Below are 23590 nucleotides of genomic sequence, written 5' to 3'. Positions count from 1 at the left end.
TTTTCCCCCTTAAGACGGTTTATTTGTATAGCCAGCCCTGGCTGTTCTGGCTGTTGCTCTGTAGACTAAGCTGACTTCAAAACTCAGAGATCCAACTGCCTCTGTCTCCTGAGTGCTGGGATAAAAGGTGTGTGCTACCATGCATGGCTCAGAGCCAGAAATTCTGACTCCCAGTTATGTAGGGCAAAGGGGCTTAATTTTAGGTGGTTTTCTGTTGAATCTATAAAATTCTAACTTTTTTTGTTTTTTTTTTGAGACAGGGTTTCTCTGTGAAACAGTCCTGGCTGTCCTGGAATTCACTATGTAGACCAGGCTGGCCTTGAAATCACAGAGATCCGCCTGCCTCTGCCTCCTGAGTGCTGGGATTAAAAGTGTACGCTACCACTGCCTGGCAAATTCTAACATTTTTGCTTCAAAGGGACACATAGCACTGTCTGCTTGTCAGAGAAGGGAGAATCTCACAGTTCTGGACTTTCATTTTAAGACTAAAGACCTCAATGGTAGTTAAATGCTTTGCTTGGTAGAAGCATCCAGAAAACCTTCTAACAGTATATTAGGCAAAAGAGGTCCCATGTGAAGCTATCAGGTGTGAATTAATTCTCTACTGTCTTATTAGCATTTCTCATAAATGTGAAGAGTTTATTAAGCAGACGCAGATGCACAAGCAAGATTATTCATATTTGCTAATAATCTGGCCACACAAGCATCAAAGCCACAGTTATAGGTAACAGGGTGCAGGTGTTAGCAAGATACTAGCCTCAGAATTTTTCTTCTAAGGAACCAAAGGAGGAAGAAAACATTCAGGATATCCCACTTAATCTCGACTACTCAAAGTCCTTTCTCTGTGTAAAATAAATACAACTGGAAATGACAGGCTAGTTAAGTTCAGGATGCTGCCGAGTAACCAACAAGGACTACAAAAGCAGCCTCGCTATGGCTACACTCGAAGTCAGGGTTTCTTCACCTGCACTGACATTTAGGGCTGCATCGTCTGTGCACTGCAGGGTGGTTAGCAGCATTCTTGGCCTTGACTCTCTGGATGCTAGTAGCAGCCCTTCCTGTTGGGTTAAAATTTCTCCAATCAATGACAAATGTCTTCTGAGAGGCAAACTTTCTTTAGTGGAGTACCACTGCTCAAAACCATCTGCAAGACAAGTCTGACTACCTGAGCTAGGCAGTGACCTCAGGGCCTAAAATGGCACAACCTATGTAATGATTCACAGCCACACAGAACAGGCTGCCTCCAGACTGCACAGATAGTCTATTTACACAATGTTGTTGATGTCTAGAATCTCAGAAAAGTCTTGCTTGGTTGGACCTAGGGTAGAAGCTCACTCAGGGAGTGCAGCATAAATTTCCAATGGGTGGTTTTAAGTTAACACAACTTGTCAAACCCTGAAACAGCTACAGTGTTGTTTTCACGGCAGTGTGGCAGCATTTGGGGAGATCTATTTCCCCACCTCTACAGGAGCTGTATTAAGGCATGTGAAAAGAAACACAAACAAAATTCCTGACTCTTGAATCTTCTGTTCCTGCTCAAATAATATCTGAAGGATTGGGCTGGGGGAGTAGCACAACGACCTTAGCATGTGCATACATGTTAAGTGAAGTACTAGTCTCTAACACCGTTACAGACAGTGTGATGTAACTTCCAGCAGCAGGCAGTCTGGGCTGACTGTATCTTGGGCAGATGTCCTCCTGAAGCACTCACTATCAGGCTTTACTCTTACTGGCATAGAAAATCAAATTATGTTGCTACTGTGTGTTCGAGTCTTGAGAAAATCCAACAACTGCCATAATTTATGTCAGCAGCAATCCTTTCTGGTTCTAATAACAAACTGAATTCTCTAAATATTTGGTGCTTACAAGTATAAGATTAAAAAAAAATTCACAGTGGTTGGGGATTTAGCTCAGTGGTGGAGCACTTGCCTAGCAAGCGCAAGGCCCTGGGTTCGGTCCTCAGCTTAAAAAAAAAAAAGACAAAAAAAAAAAAAAAAAATTCACAAGTCTGAAGAATTGGCTGAGGGGTCAGGAGTACTTCTTGCTCTTGCAGAGGACCCAGGTTCAGTTCCTGATGCTCACACTGTGGCTCACAATAGTCTGTAACTCCAGTTCTCGGGGATCTTACACCCTCTTCTAACCTCTGTGGGCACCAGGGACACATGTGGTGTACATACATACACACTGACAAAATACTCATACACAAAATAAAATAAAATAAAGAAAGGAAAGAAAACTCCATTAATGAGGCTAATGACATAGCTCACTGATAGCCTTCTTAGCATACACAAAGCCCTGGTTCTATCCCCTGTACCACAAGAAGAAAAATGAAAAAGTTAAAAAGGTGGGGGCATGGTGGCACACAACTTTAATCCCGGCACTCAGGATGCAAAGGCAGAAGATCTCTGTGAGTCCTAGGTCAGCCTGGTCTCCAGAGTGAGTTCTAAGACAGCCAGAGCTACATAGTGAGACTCTGTCTTGGAAAACAAAAACAAAACAAAGTCCTCTAAAAACCCCTAACAGTGCTTAGCAACTGGGATGAGAAGCTTGTCTCAAGGTGAGACAAGATGCACAGAGAGCCCCTAAATCCAACAATCACACCTTTTCCTAATCACCCGAAGTAATCTGTCTGAAGAGCACGAGCACAGCCTTGTTCTACCATCTCAAAGTGCCTTCATACTAAAGGATTCCACAGCTCTACACCCACACCAAGACATATGGGCTCTTCAAAATAGAATCTCAGCAGGGGAACAAAGCAAGCCTGAGCTATGGCCAAGGGAATCAGAATTTGAAGGACTTGTGTATAAGACATTCATAGTCTATCAATTTTGGGACTCCAAAAGTGAAATGTGCTAAGGAATTGTACTTCTTGTAGGTCCATCAGTCAGGACACACCCCACTAAAGACTGGCCCACAAGATCTCACAGCATTTCCACATGGCCTTTACAGCATGTGCTTTCCATGTAGGCTTTGCAGATGAGGAAACAGCCTTGAGAAGAAGCAAGTCAGTGGGAAGATGGAGTCAAGATTCACCCTGGAAAACCCACCCTTCACAGTTGAGGACATTTTGTTTCCTTGTTTGTTTGAGCTAGGGTCTTGCTATTTAGACCAGGCTGGCCTCGAACTCACAGAGATTAGCCTGCCTCTGTCTCCTGAGTGCTGGGATTAAAGGCATGCACCACCATGCCAGGCTTGTTTGTTTTTGTCAAATCAAGGGCCCATCAAACTAATTACACAGCCAACTTCTGTCAAAGCTGAAACACTTTTTTCCTTCATACGAAACAGCTCCTCTTGCTGATTTAGTAGTCATAAGCATTTACTGAACACTTAGTGTATGCCATCATCTCCGCTTACTGTTTCATGGCCATTGGCTTGGCTAACACCTTACTTATACTTTGTGACAGCAGCACATTGCTCCTCATTCGCAGAACACTGTATGGTGGCCCTCCCTTATGCAGGCCCTGGGTGTCCTCCCACAGAGTTACTTGAAGTGACTCTAGTGGTCAATCACTTATCCACATGGACAGAGGCCTTCTGTAGGATCATCTGGTAGCTCCCTGGGGGCAAAAGCTGTTGAGTCATACCCCAATGCTGCAGCACACTAAATGCTGCCTCCTTGGCTCCAGATCACCACAAACATTTGTAAAAGGTGCTGGGATGTGGATTTGCAAGTAGCAAGCTGAAGCTTCTCCACAGCGTAATTTTTAATATGGGCCAAGGTTTTCCTTCTTTCACTTCCTTACTAGGAACTGTGCTACAGTTCTTGGTGGGGTTGGGTGCCAGTTGCTCTTTAATAATGAAGAGAGATAAGTTGGGAGACAGCCCCACCTAGTGGGAGAAGGGAGAAAGGCTGCTGAGATACCCAAGAAGAGGGCACACAAAGGACAGGAGCCTGGCCAGCTACAGAGTGCTTTTCAGCAGATGGGAGTGCCTGGCACCTTCAGCTCATCTCCTCAAAGCTAATAGTCATTGCAGGGTAAGATGTGTATTCTCCCCTGTGAACAAATGACTATGCCTCATTTGATGCCAAGGCGGCAAGAACTGGAGAACTTGAGCTTCTCTCATCAGCAGGGAAACATGGCCTTAATACAACACCATAGCTCTGTTCTAAAACTATACATGGTGACTGCTTGCCTTTAGTTGTGGACAAAGGTATGAGCAGCTTCTTCTCCAGGTCTGAGGAAGGCTTGGCATCCACAGACTCCTACCTATGACCAGCTGCTGGGAGCCACAACAGACAACTCTCCTGCTCAGCAGGCCAATAGAAACCTGCTCAGTAAACTACATTCTTCCAAAGTACTGTTCTCCCCTGAGTTCTCCATCCAGCAAAGCCTCCTTACTGTCTCCTGGACAGATTACCTCTGTCCTTTTATATCTGTTCTATTTGTATCCTGAAGGCAGAATCACTACCCCCTGGCCAAATGGCATGCTTTATGTCCTATACTCTCAACTACCTCACAGAGGGGAGGGTTCTGAGGCAGGGAGAACAGCGGAGCAGAATGAAAGAATTTACTCTTGGACTGTTAGGCTCCCAGCCAGGGCTCAGAGGAGCAAGGCTGGAGCCACACTCAGAGAAGCAGAGGGCCCAGAGTGAGAACCAATACAGCAGTTCCCTCTCCCACCCCTTTTCACCATCGGTGTGCTCACAGGGCTGGTGGTGTCTTTTCCGAGGCTGCCCTTGCTGTTGAGGCTGCCAATCTCCGTCTGTGAGCTGGACTGTGACATCCCCTCAAAGAAGGGCCTGCAGCAAAGAAGCACAGCTGGAGTCAGAGGTGACTGCAGCTCAGAAAAGCAGTTCACAAGGCCTGACCGGAGCCAGTGCTCAAGGCAGATCAACAGCTTAGGCTTTGAGGACACTGGTTACGTAGGATACTATGGAGTTGGTCAAGGGATTTCCAGAGATTCCTGTCAGGACTTTTGTCAGTTAGAATCTCCACCAGGAGAATGAGAAGCTTGGAGACAATGAAAAGCCACGATTCCCTGAATGAAGCATGAGAGAGGATGCAAGGGACAGCATGATGGAGGGAAAAGGGAGCCTCGGAGGCAGCCTAGGAGGAGCTCTGGGCCTCACTTGAGCTTGGGCTTTGGGGTGCTGAGGATGCTCTCTGTTTCCTCCATTTCAGGGCCACTGTCGCTGGGGTTGTACATCTCTAGACTGTCGTAGAGTTCATCCAGGTCCTCTTCCACTTCCCGAATCTGCTCCCGTGACACATGTTCTAGCCCAAAGCCTACCTGCGAGCAAAATAAAGATCTATGAATCTCGGGCTCTTTTTATTAACATTTGTGGTTAGATGAACAACTCCTGTCTCCTAGGCCCCCTGTCAACTGGCACTCTCAGTATTCCTTCTAGAGGGACATGCCAGAGTCATGGTAGAGTGACCTTTGTGTCCTTTCTTTCTTTCCTGGTTTTTTGTTTTTTGAGACAGGGTTTCTCTGTGTAGCCCTGGCTGTCCTGGAACTCATTCTGTAGACCAGGCTGGCCTCAAATTCAGAGATGTATCTGCCTCTGCCTCCCTTCCGAGTGCTAGGATTAAAGACATTTGTCACACCACCGCCTGGCTCTTTGTGTCCTTTCTATGGTCTGACTCTTTTCCCTCTCAGCTACCATCAGTATCCATACCAGGGCTGGCACCAGAAGGAAGAGATGTGCTTATGTACCTCTCAAGGAATCACACAAGAAAACCCAGGTCTGGTAGGCTAGTCCATCTTCTGCTCTGTCCTTCAAATTCAGGTACAAGCTGCTTTCCTTTGCAGCCCACAGTGGGACAAAGACTCTTTCTCAACATTTTCTATCTTTATTAATTTTTAGTTTACTTAGAAGCCGGTGTGAATGAAGCCAGGACCTCCAGGGCCTAAGGGATTTCTATCGAGAGCTGATTAATGAGGACATATCACACTCAGGCTGTTGCTCACTATAGCTCCTCTTGGGATACAAGGAAAAATGAAACAACAGCTAGATTTGTCATGACTGCCCTATACCACAGAACTGAGTATTAATTAATGATTGGCCATGACTGTGCTAAGTGTTTCTAAATACATGAAATTGCACTCTTCATGGGAAGCCTTTATTTTCTCTTCCATAAGCGGAATGCTCTTCTCCAGCTGCCTTCTCTCCTGGGGCTCTGGTACATATGCAAGTGGGTAGGAATCATGACTCCATAACCCTGATGCCTAGTGGCTACACAGGACCTAGGTATGAAACTGGAAGTAAGGGGGTCGTACCTCATCGGAAACCTTGAATCGTTTCAGGAGGGCCACAAACTTCTGTTTGATGTTAGGTTGCTGTGGGGACAAAATATACAAATTATTCTCAAGTAACATCTACTTGTGGTCAATTAAAGAGAGTCTGTCAGGAGCTTATTCTCACAAGGAACAGGAGAAGAAAAATAGCTGACAGCTATAGTAGCTGCATTTGCACTGAAAACCTCTCTAGAAAGACAGGCAAATGCTGATGTAGTTCCCAGGGCCCTGGGCAGCTCAATTGGGATCTCATGTCCCAAGGCCTCCACTGTTGCCCAGTGATTTCTAGAGATGCAGTTCTAGCCCATCTTCTGCTCTGTCCAGCAGATTCAGAACCAGCTGGTGAGAGTCCTGCACCTCCATGCTCCATGCTCCACATCTCAGAGCGGCATTTGTCCTCTTCTTGCACAACCATCTTAGGTAGCAGCATCACCGACCCACCTGATTACCAAGCCTACTCCTGGAGTCTTTCTACCTTTGTCCCCTCAGCCTGCAATGGACACTGCCAGACGAGGTCATTTTTTTCCTTTGTGTCATGACTGTCCCTATGCAAAACTCTGCCTTATGGCATCTACTCACTCTGCTGTGTCATAGTTACTTGTTGAGATGAGTCTACATTTCCAGACACTAGAATTCACTGATGGCCCAGCCTAGGCTCCCTATCCCTGTCTCTTGTTCTGCTTTAGGCACCAGGCTTAGTTTGTGGTCACACATATTTCTGGCCTGAATAATATGGGGACTTAAGAATGAGAGTAGTGGGAAAAGCATGACCAGCAAGAAAGAAACCCAAGTTCATACTGACAGAACAAGGTCATCATTGAGAACAAAGTGTTCTTGGTGGGGAAAGAAAAATGTACACGGACAGCAGGAAACACAAAATAAAGGACCATCACCAAATGTCCAGAAACACAACTGGAAAGTGCCTACAGCTTCCGATAATGCCTCTGGGAGATGGATATTATCACTGATCTCTGGTAATACACTGGGCGATGCTATGGAAAAGGACATAGGAAAGGGGACTTAGGAAGACCAGGAGGCATCCTCTGGGGAGAAAACAGGGCCTTATGATCACAGAGCAGGAAAGATAAAGGTCCAGAAGAAGAACCAGTAACTGGGAGGGTCCTACAGCTGTTTTCCTTCTCAGAGTTTAAAGGAGGAAGGGTTGGATTCTGGGGACCTGTCCTCCCTACAGTGCTAGAAAACCTGGGAAAAAGGGAGGAGGAGGAGTTCGATGCTCCTGAGCCACTGGACAAAGGAGGAACTATAGTTGCAGTCCTGAGGGCTTTCTCTTGAGTCTCATGAACTCTGACTGCAGAGGTGGAGAGTGTTATTTCGTGGTAGGAGGCCAGGCTGGGAAACACCTTAGAAATTAATTTGGCCTTGATTTCACCCCAAATGAGAAGAAAACCCCACTTTTGGGGAATGAGTTCCTAGACTGGCCCTGCACTTGAAAAAAACAGAATGAGATTTTTTTTTCTTCCTAGAAGCTTTTGGTACTTCTGACCCTTTTATTCTGTGGAGTACGGGGGCTCCTGGATCAGCCAGAGGTTGCTGAAGAGCTCAGGTTTTAGTTTCTTAGTCCAGGACTCCAAGGGTCTTTTAACATGGGCTCAAGAAATCTTAGTTAGGAGGCATAATTGAAGCACTGTCAACTCAAGGTTAAGAACTGTATCTAATGTAATTAATTGAATCTTATCAAACCCAGAGTTTCTGCAGTTCTCAAGTACTAGTCCAAGACAGCAATATTCTTAGAGAGCTGGCTTCACTCTGCAGTGGATAGTGCATCACTTGAAGCAATCATCTAGCGAGGGAAAGTCTAAGGCACTGTACTCCCTAAAGAAATATTTAGATTGTTTTAAGATCTAGAAAAAAGGTTATAGCCTTCTTTCTATTCTGCATAATCTATAGCCTACAACATCCTGTGTACCACAGGGGTTCTTAACATGCTGATTCTTAGTGGGTGGTAGGAGGGGTTCTGGGGATGTTGTCTCAGAATATTGAGAGTGTGAGCCCAAGTAGACAGCGTTCAAAAATCCCACAGGGTCCTAATGTACCACTCACTCCCCATCTACTTTAGACCAAGAATCTGAGCTGTGCCAGGCCTTAGACCTGGGTGGCTCACCCTAGTGATGGCTGAGGTTGAGGTCAATTTCCTTCGAGTCTTCTTTACTTTCCGAAGATCCTCATCTTCATAGAATAGGTCCTGAGTGGGCAGGAAACAGAATGAGCTGGGAAATTCAAGGAACCTCTCACACACTGTATAGAACAGCCATAGGACGTTACCTGCCCATGCAATGGGTCATCACTGCCTTCCTGCTCTGAGGAGAAGCTTTCTTCCTCTTCTTCGGAGTAGTTGTCAATATCTGGGGAGCGATCTAGAACAAACACCCTAGTAAGAACCTTGATCTAGGTGACTTTCTTTTTTTTTTTTTTTTTTTTTTTTTTTGGTTTTTCGAGACAGGGTTTCTCTGTGTAGCTTTGCGCCTCTCCTGGAACTCACTTGGTAGCCCAGGCTGGCCTCGAACTCACAGAGATCCGCCTGGCTCTGCCTCCCGAGTGCTGGGATTAAAGGCGTGCGCCACCACTGCCCGGCGATCTAGGTGACTTTCAAGGACAGGAATCAATTGGGTTGGAGAGGGAAGGGCCACATGGAGGGTCATGGCCACATATCACTTTCAAGGATCTCTACGCTTCTCTTGCCTGGGCACATTTCATGTATGTTTTACTCAGCTTTCCCAGGATGGAGGTCAGTGCACTGGCTCCTTTGTCTTCTATAGTGTCTGCAGACACTGCATATATATCTTAAAAAATTATTTAAAAGTTAATTTATTTTATGCATATGAGTGTTTTGCATCACATGCATATACATGCACCACAAGTGTGCCTGATGCCCTTGGGTGTCAGAAAAGAGTGTCAGATCCCTGGGAACTAGAATTATGGATGGTTGTAAGCCACCATGTGGATGCTCGGAGTCAAATCCAGATCCTGTGGAAAAGCAATAAGTGCTCTAAACCACTTAGCCATCTCTCCAGCCCCACTGTTTACATCTTACCAGACAGCTTAGACTTGATTCCTTCATGGTCAATGGGCTGGCTGGATAAAGAGTAGATTTTTATTTCTGCCACAGGCACAGAGACATCCTTCACGTTGCTGTGCAGGCCAAGCACCAAAGCACCCTCATTAGGGTGTTGCATCACCTGTGAGCAAAGCATATAGGACAAACACCTTATCCAGTGCCAGGGTTGTCACTATCATAAACCATGTGACATGCAAGCCAATGACAATGGCATTCTATTCATGTATTTTCCTTCTCACTTCCAAATCTATGCCTACTGCCCTTCCTACTGCTTTCAAGGGCTTACTTTAAAAACTATCTCCAGAAGCTAGAGATGGTTCAGCGGTTGAAAGTGTCTGTAGCTCTTGTAGAGGACCCAAGTTCTGTTCCCAGCACCCATGTTGGGTGGCTTACAACCACCTGTAAATCTAGCTCCATGTGATCAAACACTCTCTTCTGGCTTCCTTTGATACCTGCACTCATGTGCACATACTGTAATATCCCCCCCATACACAAAATTTAAAAATAATAATAAATCTTAAAAAGAAAAAAATCTCCCAGTTGCTTCTATCTAAGCCATTAGTTCTACTGAACCTGGCAATTTAAAACACCACCACCACCACCACCACCACCACCACCACCACCACCACCACCACCACCAAGCTATCTATCGCTACAGGTACCAGTTGCTAATCGGGGCCATATGTTTAAAGGCAACAATTGAGACCTGAAGTTGAAAATGATTGCTAATCTATAGAGTTCCATGTTAAATTAAGTCCTTCTCGTGGATACTAGCTTTTGAGTCTGGGTACGGCAAGGCCTAAATGCATGGCTGGTCAGCTGTCTGGCAATGAGAATAAAAGAGTCAGAAAACAGGAAAATGGCAGGGCTTGACCCAGTTGGAAGAGTGGGATGATGCTGTTAATGCCTCCCCACAGTCCCTTATCCTCATATAAAACCTCAAGAGGACAAGAAATTGGGTTGGGGGGATTTAGCTCAGTGGTAGAGCACTTGCCTAGCAAGCACAAGGCCCTGGGTTCAGTCCTCAGCTGGGGGGCGGCGGGAATTGGGTTGGGAAAAGACACATACACACTACCAGGACTATAACATTTTTCCTATTTCACTTAGGATTATTTTTTGAGACAAGTTCTCTCTACCTATCCCTGGCTGTCCAGGAACTCACTCTGTAGACCAGGCTGGTCTCTGACTCACAGAGATCTGCCTGCCTCTGTCTCTTGAGTGCTGGATTAAAGGTAAGCACCACCACACCCATTGTATTTCACTTACTAAGGTACAGAAATAATTTAAAAAGCTGTCTTGTGGCCCCTTTTTTCTTTCTCTTTGGCTGGCACACAGGAGTACTGTGCAAGTGAGCAGAAATATTGAGGAAAATGGGAGCCTCATTTCTTGCTGTTGGAGAAAGGAATTTGAAAGGATGAAAGGAGGAAATGCAAGATCAGGCCCTGTGCTATTGGGTTGGAACTGAAATAACCACTGTGTGCTCTGGGTGGGATAGCTATGTACAAACAGTAAATGGTCATGGTGTCTGTGTGTAGATGAGGGCATGTGTGTTCATGTACACACACTTCCTAGTTTCCTAGTTCTGCTGAAAGACAGCAGAAGTTACCCTGTTGGGGACATGAGCACTGCTAGTACCCTCATCTGATTTTTTTTTTTAATCCCGAGACAGGGTCTCACTATGTAGTTCTGGCTGTCCTGGAACTCATAGGTACAACAGTCCTGCCTTGAAATTACCTGCCTCCCTGCTTTTGCCTCTTGAGTGCTGGATTAAAGGCATGTGCTACCACATCACACTCAACACCTATCTGATTTTTAAAATACTATTCTCCACTAGAACACCCCAGAAGCCTCAGAAAATCAGCTCATTGGAGGACTGGGTCAGGGCAAGGACAAAGTAAGCTTGAGCTATTTTGTACCAGAAAGTAAGACGGCCTATATAGAAGGAAGGGTCTTATCAAAAAGGACACAGAAGACAGCTTGGAAGGACTCTTACTGGCCAAAATGGAGCATAAAAAAATTTAACCCCATCAAATAAAACAAGAATCCACAGTCCATAATAGATACAAATAAGAGGATCAGATGGTAAGTGGAGGAAGAAAGGAATACTCTATTTATCAACTGACTAATACAGAAGGGATGGCTAGATTAGAAATTCAGTTTGACAGGCACCAAAATAGTAACTAATTCAGCTCAAAATCATTAATAGGCAGGATAGGCAGGGATTAGGGAAATGTCTCAGTGGGTAAAATGTTTGCCATGTAAGTGTTAGAATATACGTTTGGATCCTCAGAACTCATGTAAAGACAGATGCAATAGTTTTTTTTTTTTTTTTTTTTTTTTTTTGGTTTTTCGAGACAGGGTTTCTCTGTGTAGCTTTGTGCCTTTCCTGGAACTCGCTTTGGAGACCAGGCTGGCCTCGAACTCACAGAGATCCGCCTGGCTCTGCCTCCCGAGTGCTGGGATTAAAGGCGTGCGCCACCACCGCCCGGCACAATAGTTTTTTTTGTTTGCTTGTTTTTTGTTTTTGTTTTTCGAGACAGGGTTTCTCTGTGTAGCTTTGCGCCTTTCCTGGACCTCACTCTGTATAGTCCAGGCAGACTCACAGAGATCTGCCTGCTTCTGCTTCCCAAGTGCTGGGATTAAAGGTGCATGCCACCACTGCCCGGCTGCAATAGTTTTACAGTAGCATGCTTCTGCAATCCTAGTGCCCCTAACTGTCAAATTGATCAGGAGAAAATGAAAACAAAAACAAACCAAAATCCCAGCTGGTAGTGATGACACACGCCTTTAATCCCAGAACTCGGGAGGCAGAAGCAGGTGGATCTTGGTGAGTTCAAGGCCAGGCTGGTCTATAAAGTCAGTTCTAGGACAGCCAAAGCTACACAGAGAAACTCTGTCTCAAAAAACCAAAAACCACAAACAAAAACAAATAAACCCCACAAAACAATAGCCACAACATACAGAGAGACTATATAACCATAGTAATATGTTATCAAGTTAAGTATTTTGGTGAATTTGGCATATGGGAATTTTTTATATTATTCTTACTAAAACTAACTTTAAAATATATACATACACACACACACACACACACACACACACACACACACACACACATATATATTTTTTTTGTTTTTTTGTTTTTTTTTTGTTTTTCGAGACAGGGTTTCTCTGTGTTGTTTTGCGCCTTTCCTGGAACTCGCTTTGGAGACCAGGCTGGCCTCGAACTCACAGAGATCCACCTGCCTCTGCCTCCCAAGTGCTAGGACTAAAGGCGTGCGCCACCACCGCCCGGCCATACACATATATTAAAGTTAGAGCTAGCCCTGGTGATGCACCTCCAGTACCAGTTTCATGGGATGCTGGAGTAAGGATCACTTGAGTGTAGGAGTTTGGGCCTAGCCTGGGCAACATAGCAAGACCTATCTCAAAAGAAAAAGGGAGCTAGAGCAACAGCTTAGTGGTTAAGAGCACATGTTCTTTTTTTTTTTTTTTTTTAAAGATTTATTTATTATGTATACAGTATCCTGCAGGCCAGAAGAGGGCACCAGATCTCATTACAAGTGGTTGTGAGCCACCATGTGGTTGCTGGGAATTGAACTCAGGACCTCTGGAAGAGCAATCAATGCTCTCAACCAGTGAGCCATCTCTCCAGCCCCCAAGAGCCCATGTTCTTAACCAGACTTGGGTTTGATTCCCAGAACCCACATGGTGGTTCATAACCATTCTAGTTCTAGGAGGCACATGATTCAGGCATATATTTGAGCAAAACACTAATACACATAAAATTAGATAAATAAATCATTTTTTGGTTTTTCAAGACAAGGTTTTTCTGTGTAGCTCTGGCTGTCCTGGAACTCGCTCTATAGACCATAATGGCCTCGAACTCACAGAGATCTGCTTGCCTCTGCCTCCTGAGTGCTGGGAATAAAGGCGTGCACCATCACCACCCATCTAGGATAAATAAATCTTAAAAATAAAATGAAGATAAAAAAGTTAAAAGAAAAAAACTTTTGTGTAAGAGAAAGTAATTGATAAAGCCAGTTATAGACTGAATTTCCAACAAAATAATTAATGTATAAAGAAAAAAGAAATACCTGCCTGCAGGCTGGGGAAATCGTTTGTTGGGTGACAATAGATTTAGAGGCCTGAAGTCTAAGACTGTATTCTGCTCACCTCTGCCATGTTGATGAGTCCCACAGCCAAGGTTTTATAGCCCAAGATAGTCCGGTTCTTGTACCGCTTCCTCCTTTGCAACATGATCTGCAGTTTGTTGGCATCTCGCTTAAGGAAATGAGGGTACTGACGAGGAAAACAGTCCAGACGGTTAATCAGCAACCAGGACCTTGGTGGTTCAGGCCCCGCTAGGGGACTGCGATGCAGTTTCCCTTGCTTGTAAGAGTGATTGGTCAGATAAGAAAAACAAAACAAAACAGAACAGAGAGGCTGGTTCTGCTGGGTGCTGGCAGGGTCTACCTAGGCTTACAAACACCTCTTTCTCTGCCATCTGGCCAGGTGTTTTCTCCATGTGGTTCAACACAAGGTCACGAGGATTATGATGAGAGAGATGCTCTGGGAGGGATGAGGAGAGAAGGATGGATACAACCGTGTGATAGACGTGAGCTCTCCTCTTACTGATTCAGACCAGTAAGGAGAGGGAAAGGCTAACTGTGAGAGTGGAGGCTCCGTGGGTAGCTGCTAATCATATACGACAGGTAAGGGGGGACTGGGTCTTAGCACTCCGCTCAGCAGCGTATCCAGTACACCCTACGTGAGCTGGCTCAGGGACTGCTCAGGCCTTCTAAGTTCGCCATCAGCTCGTAGGTGACTTTTGTTTTTTCCTACTGAAGCTGAGCTCTGGCTGTTTTTGGAGAAAAAAAATGCCCAAATTTCAAGACTATTTGAGGACTAGACTGTTGTAGCATGTTAGAAAAATTAAAGATTTAGAGAATTCTGACCTGAAGGGAGAAGGTTAACTGGAGTTCTGTTTCCACCAGGCCACTCGCTGGAAGGATGATCTCATTGGAGCGAAGAATCCTTTTTGAACCCTGAAACCAAGAAAAACTTCTGTCAAAATGGTGTCACTAAAAGATGAGACCGGCCGGGCGGTGGTGGCGCACGCCTTTAATCCCAGCACTCGGGAGGCAGAGGCAGGCGGATCTCTGTGAGTTCGAGGCCAGCCTGGGCTACAAAGTGAGTTCCAGGAAAGGCGCAAAGCTACACAGAGAAACCCTGTCTCGAAAAACCTAAAAAAAAAAAAAAAAAAAAAAGATGAGACCAAAAGAAGGACTACTGTGCTATAACCCATTCGTCAGCCTTTATAAATGCCTCCCCCCAGGCCTCCTACCACTTGTTCTGTTAGGCTTATTTGGCAAATTATAGTTATTTTATTTTTATTTATTGTTACTTTTTGTGATGCTAAGTATTGAAATAATGGCTTTGCATGTGCCAGGCAAGGACCCTACCACTGATCTATGCTCTTAGCCCTTAAGACTGTTTTAAATCTAACTGTACCAGATGAACATGTATAGAAACATAATTCAGCTAGGTGAGCTGACTAAATTTATGGCCTCCATCTTAAGTGGGGTAAGTAACATTGCCTAAGAACCATGTCATAATGTCTCAAGTACATTCTCTGTAATCTCTGTTCTTAGAGGATGTACCATACCTTCCCAATTCCCCTAACATCTGAACCCTAACATTTCTCTAATGCTGCTCACCTTGCTTCTCTTCACTGAGGAAGCTGGAGCAGCTCCTACCTCATAACCCTGCCCCCAGGCCCCTGTCCTCACATACCCTCCCTCCCTTCTGCCACAACCACCCATGTTCCCATCCAAAGTTGAGGGAGCACCCCACTCAGGGACTAACCTCCTTCTTTCTTACCTACATGAAGCCCTCTTTCTCACATAATCCACTTTACTCACCGTCCTAGATCATCCTCATAAACAATTACACTATTATTTCCAACAAAGCAAACAAAACCCCTCCTGGCCTCACAGGTGCATCTTTTCACAGTGGACTTCTTTTCTTGAGTCCCCTATTCTCATTTCTCTTAATGCATTTCAGTAGCCCTCTGTCACCTTCGCTCCATCAAACTACCACTGGCAAGATGGGTAACTCTCTCTTGATGAGTCTGATGGCCCAGGTCCCTTCTTGTCCTTTCTCCAGCTTTTAACAGGACATCATCTGTTGTTTCCCAGAACATCACAGTCTTGGGATTCCCTGATGCTGGAGGAACTCTCATTCTGAGTCCTTCCAGACTTCCTGGCAATGGAGGGTCTGAGGCATCTGTCCACAGCTGGGTTCTATTTGTATTTACTCCCTTTATTCCAGTTGTTTCAGTCAGCCTTGTAGTTATTTTTTTCCCCAGCCCTCTTTCCAAAACCTTGGCACTCATGTCTCCACTGTTTCCTTAGTATCTCCTTCTAGATGTTTCACTGGCACCTCAAACATAACTAACTAACTAACTAACTAACTAACTAACTAACTAACTAACTAACTAAACAAACAAACAAACCGAATTTCAGGTTTCCCCGGAATCTGTTCTACCCGTCCCCTTCTCACCGAACAGGAGATTCCCTCTATCAGCTTGCTGGAGTCATCTCAGCCGACCCCACCTCTCACCCAAACCATCACCATGACAGGGAGTGCCTACTGTCTAGCACTCCTGATTTCCCACTTTCAGTCCTGGAACAGCTCTCACAAGGAACAAGAGCCGGGATGCTCTACCTTTCCACTGTACTCCTCCTGGTCTCACTGACCTCCCTTTTCCTCTCAATTCTGTCAGGCATGCCAGACCCAACAAAGCCAGAGAAGCCAGAGTCAGCCATGTTAGACAAAGACAGGCCACAGCTAGACATTTGAGAGTCAGCTATCACCATGGCTGTGTAGGGCTTTTTAGTTGGCTTTTCTCTCTACCTACCTAGAATACTCCTCCTGAATCTGTGTGGCTCACTCTCTTGGTTTTGCACAAACGTCATCTTCTTAGTGAGGCCTACATCCATCACCACCTATAATCCCTTTATCTTTTTCTATTTTCTCCAAGTCATATCACTTTTCAATAGTAGCAGCCCTCACTATTTGAACTTCCATCATCTAAATATATGCTGTTAAGAACTGTAAAAACTTCTGCTTCCCTCACAGGTGTGAAAACCTGAGTTCTAACCCCAGAACATACATAAAAAAAAGCCTGGTGTAACTAGTGGAAACTCATGAACTTTAGACCAACTGCTGTGGAGCCTTCATGGGACTAGACTAGGCCCTCTGCATAAAGTTGTGTAGCTTGATCTGCTTAAGGGGCCCCCTGGCAGTAGGATCAGAATCGATCCCTGGTGCATGAGCCCATTACCTATGGTGGGACACCTTGCACAGCCTTGATGCAGGGGGAGGGGCTTGGACCTGCCTCTGCTGAATGTACCAGGCTCTGCTGACTCCCCATGGGAGGCCTTACTTTGTTGGAGGAGGGAATGAGGGGTGGGTTGCGGGGGGGGGGGGGGGGGGGGGGGGGGGGGGAGAGGAGGCTGGAGGGGCGGGAAGAGGGAAGAGGGGGATTTGTGGTTGGTATGTAAAATGAATAAAAAATTCCTTAATTAAAAAAAAAAGCCCCTGGTGTAGTGGTGTGCACTCTAATCCTAGTGTTGGAGAGACAGAGACAGAAGAATCCTTGGGGCTTACTGAGAGCCAACCTAACCTACTTAGAGATGATAGGCCATTGAACAGAGAAATTCTGTCTTTAAAAAATTAAGAGTGGACAACTTTGAGGAACAATATCCAGGGTTATCCTCTGGCACACACACATGTGCACACATACCCCTTCCAACACACAAACACCTTCTATCCCAAATGCTCTCTGGGGCTAGGTATGTAGTTCTATCTCTGACACTGCAAAAAACAAACCAAAAACCCAAAATACACCATCTGGGTGGTAAGCTGGCTAAAAGGCACCTGCACATGTAGGTAACAGGGTGCAGACAGCAGACACAAGAGGGGTACAGTCAGGTCTGGCCCCTTTCAAGCATGCTACATGACTATTCTCCTCTTTCTACCCTTCTACAAAGATTTAGCTTCCACGAGTTCCAATATTGGCTTCCTGAAGTTACGGAGGACACTACCACCTTGGGTCCAATTTCAGGATCATTTTTAATACCCTTAAATCTTATTTATGTGGTTGCACTCTCACAGGGCTACACCTGGCCTAGTCACCAGGGACTAGCACCTAGCGCTAATCTATCTTCTGTTTGAGCAGACACCTTTTGTTTCTCCTGTTGCCCTATGAGAATTTTGTCTGGGAGTCTCTCAAGGATACAAAGGCCAATGCAAAACTCATCAGTTCAGGAATCCTGTAGAACTGTGGTACCTGATGAACTGAGGAATTTGCACTTGGCATTGTATTTTTGGAAGGTTCTTTCAGGTTGTTTTGAACATACGGAAATCAATTGGCTAAACTGTAAATATAGAAAATAATAAAAATGCCCGAGGTGAAGGGAAAGACTAGATTCTTCTGCAGCTGTGAAAGGCTAAATTCATTTTTAAGGTGCCTCTGAGTTCTCTTTCCACAGATCCTTGTGAACTCACACATCCATGCTGCAACACTTAGCAACATATTTATCTATTTTTAATTTTTAGTTTTATGTGTATGGGTGCTTTCCTGCATGTGTTTCTGTGTTCTATGCATGTTCAGTGACTGCAAAGGCCAAAGGAGGTGCCTAATCCCCTGGGACTGGGAAGCCACCAGGTGGGCACTGAGGATGAAACCCAGGTCCTCTGGAAGTGCTCTTAATTACTAAGCCATCTCTTAAGCCACTTACCTATTTTTTAAATTTAATTTTTAAAAATTGTGCATGCATGTGCATGTGCTTGTGTGTTTAGTGTACGTGTGTGGTACATGCACAGGTGTGAGGAGGCCATCAGGTGCCCTGTTCTATTCCTCTCTACCTTATCCTCTTAAGGCAGTATCTCTCACTGAACTTGGAGCTAAGCTGGCAGGCAACAAGCACCTGCAATCTGATACCCCTGTGTCTGGCCTGACAGCACTGGTGCTACAGGTACAATATGACTATGCTGTCTTTACAGGGTGCTGGGGACTGGAACTCAGGTCCTCCTACTTGTGCAGCAAGCACTCTTAGCTACTGAGCCCTCTCTCCAGATACCCATTTCCCTACTCTGCAGTACAATTTCAGCACAGAAGAAAAAAGAAGTGTTTAATGCCATAGTATCATTACAGAACATAAAAATACTTACTAATAAATATTAATGTCTTTCAAGCTGGGCTTCTGTTATTTTAAAATACTTGTTTTTGAGAGAGGTCCTTACTATACAGCCCAGGCTAACATAAAACTCTCAATCTTCCTGTCTTAGTCTCTTGCTCTTCCCACTGTGGTGTGAATTACCAAATATGGTAGTTGCCCAGAGCAAGGGATGAAGGACAGACAGTTGGGTAAGAATAATAGTTAACCAACGTGAAGTCTCTTCTGTGGAGTAATGACAAAGTGCTGACGGTTGTACCGCTGAGAACACTGTAGCAGTGCCTCAGGCTGTGTGTCCCAAGTGCTGAGTTGAATGGAATCTGAATTATAGTCCAGTAAATACGTTATTGAAAACAGTATGCTATATTTATGCTGTATGTGGCAGTGCATGTCTTTTACCTCATCACTTAGGAGGTGGAGGCAGGCAGACTGCTGAGAGTTTCAGGCCAGTCTGGGTTACAGAGTGAGACCCTGTCTCAAGAAACAAAACAATCAAACAAACAACAATAACAAAAAATCCACTGTGCTAGGGGCTGGAGAGATGGTCCAGTGGTTAAGAACATTGGCTGCTCTTTCAGAGGACCCTAGTTTGATTCATAGCACCCACATGGCAGCTAATAATTATCTGTCACTCTAGTTCCAAGGGATCCAATGCCTTCTTCTGGCCTTTGAGGGCATTGCACACACGATACACAGACATACATGAAATAAAAATCAGAAAAGAAAAAGAGCTCTTAACCCTTGAGCTATCTCTTTCCCTACCAAAACCTTTAATCTGAAATAAAAAGCATTTAAAATAGTATGTACAGAAGAGTCTGGTAGGAGGAAATCAGGTCACTGAGGGTGTGCCCCGCAAGGGGCCTGTGTCATCCTCGTCTCTTCCTTTCTCTCTCCCTCCTAGCTGCAGCTTTCTCTTTACCTATGTCCACAGGTCCACAAAGGATTGGATTTCTCAAAGGGTGAGTCGAACTATATTTTTACTCCCTCTAATCTTATCTTGATTATTTTGTTACAGTGATGGAAAGCTGACCAACACAGTGTTCATGTGGGCTGTAGCATGAAGTTTCACTCATGGTTGCACTGGTATTTTCAGTCAAGTATCAACTCACGGCAAATGACAAATACCACCACAGCATTACTGTGGAAATGATTTTGACTCATATCCTTGAATAGTGTCTGTGGGAGCTCATTTTTAATACTGCTGTGCAATTAGAATGGAAAGCTCCTTAAAGGCAGGGGTTTCTATTTATTTTTTTTTGGTTTTTCGAGACAGGGTTTCTTTGTATAACAGCTCTGGCTATCCTGGAACTCACTCTGTAGACCAGGCTGGCCTGGAATTCACAGGGATCCACCTGCCTCTGCCTCCAGAGTGCTGGGATTAAAGGCGTGCACCACCACCACTGCCTTACTTGTGAATAAATCCATGCCCAATATATAATAAAATCTCAATCAATATTTACTAAATAAATCAACAAATAGGTGATCAAAAATGAATGCAGTAACATCTGTAATTATTTTCAGCTGGAAATAAAATAACTTAAACATTCAGGATATTTATAGTTTTTGGTATAATCACAGATTTTACAGAATGTCAAATATTTAATAGGAAATGAAATTATTTCCTTTGGTAAGAGCATTTAATGACAAGAAGGGCAAAAGCAGCAGAGAAAGTTCAAAACTATAGCTGCACTGTTTGCGTGTGGCAGAGGAAACAGCCCTGACCACTGGGACACTGCCGTGACCCGGAACGGGGCAGCACCAGGACAGGAGGCAAGCGCTCAGAGCTGCCACTTCACGTGCTTGTTTCCGACCTACAGTGTTTAGCAGCAGTCCACACGCTTTGGAGGGATTTATGCACAAAGAGGACAGGGAATGAGACTGTGTCTGAAGACCTAAGAGGAATTCCTCAGGAGTGATGAAAGTTTTGAAGTTAAAAAAAATTTTTAGGCCAGGTAGTGGTGGTGCATATCTTTAATCCCAGCACTTAGGAGGTAGAGACAGGTGGATCGCTGAGTTTGAGACCAGCCTCGTCTACAGAGCAAGTTCTAGGACAGCCAGGGCTACACAGAGAAACCCTGTTGCAAAAACCAAACAACCAAAAACAAAATAAAAAAAAACCCAACCAACCAAACCCCAAAAAACCAACCAAAACCACCACCACCAACAAAATTAGGCTTATTTTATGTGTATAAGCGTTTTGCTGGCATCTATGTATGTGTACCATGTGCATGCCTGGTGCCCACAGAGGTCATAAGAGGACATCAGATTCTCTAGAACTGAGTTAAAGGTGGTTGTGAGCCACCATATGGGAACTGAACTCAGCTCTTCTGGAAGAACAAGAAGTGCTCTTAACTGCTGGGCCATCTCTTCAGCCTGAAGCTTTTAATCCTGGCACCCGGAAGGCAGAGTCAGGTGGATCTCTGTGAGTTTGAGCCAGCCTGCTCTACATAGTGAGACATCCAGTGCTACATAGAGATACCTTGTCTCAAAAAAAAAATTTTTTTTAACTTTTTTTGGTTAAGCGTATATGTGAGTCTGTATACATGTGCACATGCCGAAGGAAGCCAGAGGTGTTGGATTCCCTGGACCTGGAGTTTATAGGCAGATGTGAGCTGCCTGACATGAATAATGGGAACAGAACTCAGGTTCTCTGAACGAGCAGTACATGTTCTTATTGTTGTTGTTGTTTGAGGCAACATAGGCCTCTCTATGTAGACCAGGCTGGACTTGAATTCACAGTTCACAGAGATCTGCCTGTCTCTGCCTTTCAAGTGCTGTGTTCAAAGGTGTGTCCACCACACTAGGTTAGTACATGCTCTTAACTGCAGACCTATCTTTCCAGTCAGTTGTGAGCCACTATGTGGGAATCAAACCCAAGTTCTCTGGAAGAGCACCAGTGCTCACAATGACTGAGCCATCTCTTCAGCTGTACGTTTTAATGAAGGTCATTTAGTACAATAAATATCACAAAGCAGGAAAGCTAGCTAATAAACTATGCTGGTTTGTAGGGATCACCATATAGTTCACTGAGTTTTTAATGAGTGAGACTCAGCAAACCATCCTCAAGTTGAAGGATTCAATCGTTATTTAACCACTGAAGAGGCACTTTGGAATCTCACTAAGCTCCAGGGAGTCGTCAAATTAGGAAGGATTGATCAGTTAAGGAAGATCTGGGAATGGAGTTTAATTAAATATAAATTACATACTCTTTGGTTTCCAATCTCAGCTCTGCCACCGCCACTTAATAATTAGAAGGCAACAGGTAAATTCCTAAATGCTTTTGTAGTTAGTTTCTCTGTTTTTTGAATTCAAGAATACTTGGGAGTCCAAATACTTGTGAAATATGTTGAATTCCTTGAGAACATAGAATTAAATGTAAGAAACGTTAAGTGTGAGGGCTACCTAGATTACAAAATACTCCAGTAAATTTTAAATTGCTAAGACTAAAATAATAATCTATAAGTAATCTATAAACCTCCAAAAGTGCTTCCCTAATCTAGAAATCAGAGGACTAAGAAGGGAACAGTCCTCTTCCTTTATGACGCTGTCTGCGTCACTGATTCTCACTGATATGATTAGGCAGGCAGCAGAGAAGGATCATTTTGTTCTTCAAGACAAAATATAAAGAAACCGAGGACCTTAGTAGAGGCGGAACTGGGACTCTGTATGTCTCATTAGCTCAGCTGCCCCTCCACAACTGTCCCTCTACCCACCTGAGGAGAGGGTGGCTCAGGGAATGTCTATAGCTGGAACAGGGAAAGCACGGTCTAGCTTCCCCAGGCCCTGAGCAGTCACTGTTCAACTCACCTGCAGCTTCACGGCAATGACAACTGAGTTAAGATCTTTGTCCATTTCTTTAAGCATAACAAGTTTCTTCAGGGTCAAGCTAAACAGCCTAGAAAAATACAGAGAAAGACAGTCTGTTAAACATAAGAACTTGCGTGAAGGCAACATCTACCATGGGAATCTGCTTTACTTAAAGTACGACTGTGAAAAGGCCACTCAAGGTCAAAGAGCCTTAGCTTGTATGTCTGCTAAGTGTTAAAGGTGTATCATTCTGTGGACTTTAGGGAATGTCTATATATCTCAAGCCCAAACCCACAGTTTACCACTGTTAATGTGGAGCAGTTTCAGGGGAACCTAGGAGGCAGAGACATGGTTATTTAGTCTTTCCCCTCCCTGCCGTCTAAGCATATCTGAAATATCTACACATGTAAATCTTAGCAACACAGAGAACGAACACACACGCACAAAGTAAAAAGAGATACTTGCTAAAGTTTAAGTATTCAGGGTCTCGAGAAAGAATTTTAGAGTTAACTACAAAATACTTCAGAGTAATGCAAAAGCAGATGAAACCAATGTGATAAAATTTTAATAAATGTTCCATTGAGGAGAGGAACAATACAGGAGCACATTAACCCTTTCTGCCTTTCTGTAGGATTTTAAATTTTCATAGGAATAATAACAAAAGCTAGGTAACTTTTGGGGGGAAAAGATAATAAAGAAAGTTTTACTCCACAAATATTAACATGCACCCTACTAGGGTCAAAGTAATTAAACCACCATGGTAATGTGTAAAGAATAAACAGAAGAATCAATGGCAAGGAACAGACTCTGAAATTAGACCTATATATATACAGAATTTACTGTAGGCAGACGAATTACTCAATTAACAATATCACACTGGAAAACTGGCTATATGAACAAAAACAATGACTGTCTTACTCCTTATATCAAAGGCAGACCCATGAGTTAAATAAACAAAGCAATCAAGTCACAAAAGTTCCAGAAGACAATATTACTTAAAAAAAAAAAAAAAAAGCCGGGTGGAGGTGTCACATGCCTTTAATCCCAGCACTTGGGAGGCAGAGGCAGGTGAATCTCTGTGAGTTCAAGGCCAGCCTGGTCTACAGAGTGTGATCTAGGACAGGCACCAAAAACTACACAGAGAAACCCTGTCTTGAAAAACCAAAAAAAAAAAAAAAACCAAACAAACAAACAAAAAAAACCAAAAACCAAAAACCAACCC

General features: G+C 44.2%; 1 protein-coding gene across 1 annotated transcript in view; it reads right to left on the bottom strand.

The window, feature by feature from the left end:
- Pacs1 (phosphofurin acidic cluster sorting protein 1) overlaps positions 1-23590 on the bottom strand; it is a 148601-nt gene that overhangs the window by 15844 nt on the left and 109167 nt on the right. The window contains exons 2-10 of the mRNA XM_052761406.1: positions 22369-22456; positions 14275-14364; positions 13493-13618; positions 9293-9437; positions 8524-8615; positions 8363-8443; positions 6223-6282; positions 5072-5232; positions 4648-4741 (exon numbers count right to left, since the gene is read on the bottom strand). Coding sequence (XP_052617366.1) covers positions 4648-4741; positions 5072-5232; positions 6223-6282; positions 8363-8443; positions 8524-8615; positions 9293-9437; positions 13493-13618; positions 14275-14364; positions 22369-22456 — 937 coding nt within the window. The remainder of the gene's footprint in view (positions 1-4647; positions 4742-5071; positions 5233-6222; positions 6283-8362; positions 8444-8523; positions 8616-9292; positions 9438-13492; positions 13619-14274; positions 14365-22368; positions 22457-23590) is intronic.

Source organism: Peromyscus californicus, unplaced genomic scaffold, assembly GCF_007827085.1.
Source record: "Peromyscus californicus insignis strain IS unplaced genomic scaffold, ASM782708v3 Scaffold_4__1_contigs__length_199733344, whole genome shotgun sequence".
Lineage (NCBI taxonomy): Eukaryota > Metazoa > Chordata > Mammalia > Rodentia > Cricetidae > Peromyscus > Peromyscus californicus.
This window is presented reverse-complemented; position numbering and strand designations above follow the sequence as displayed.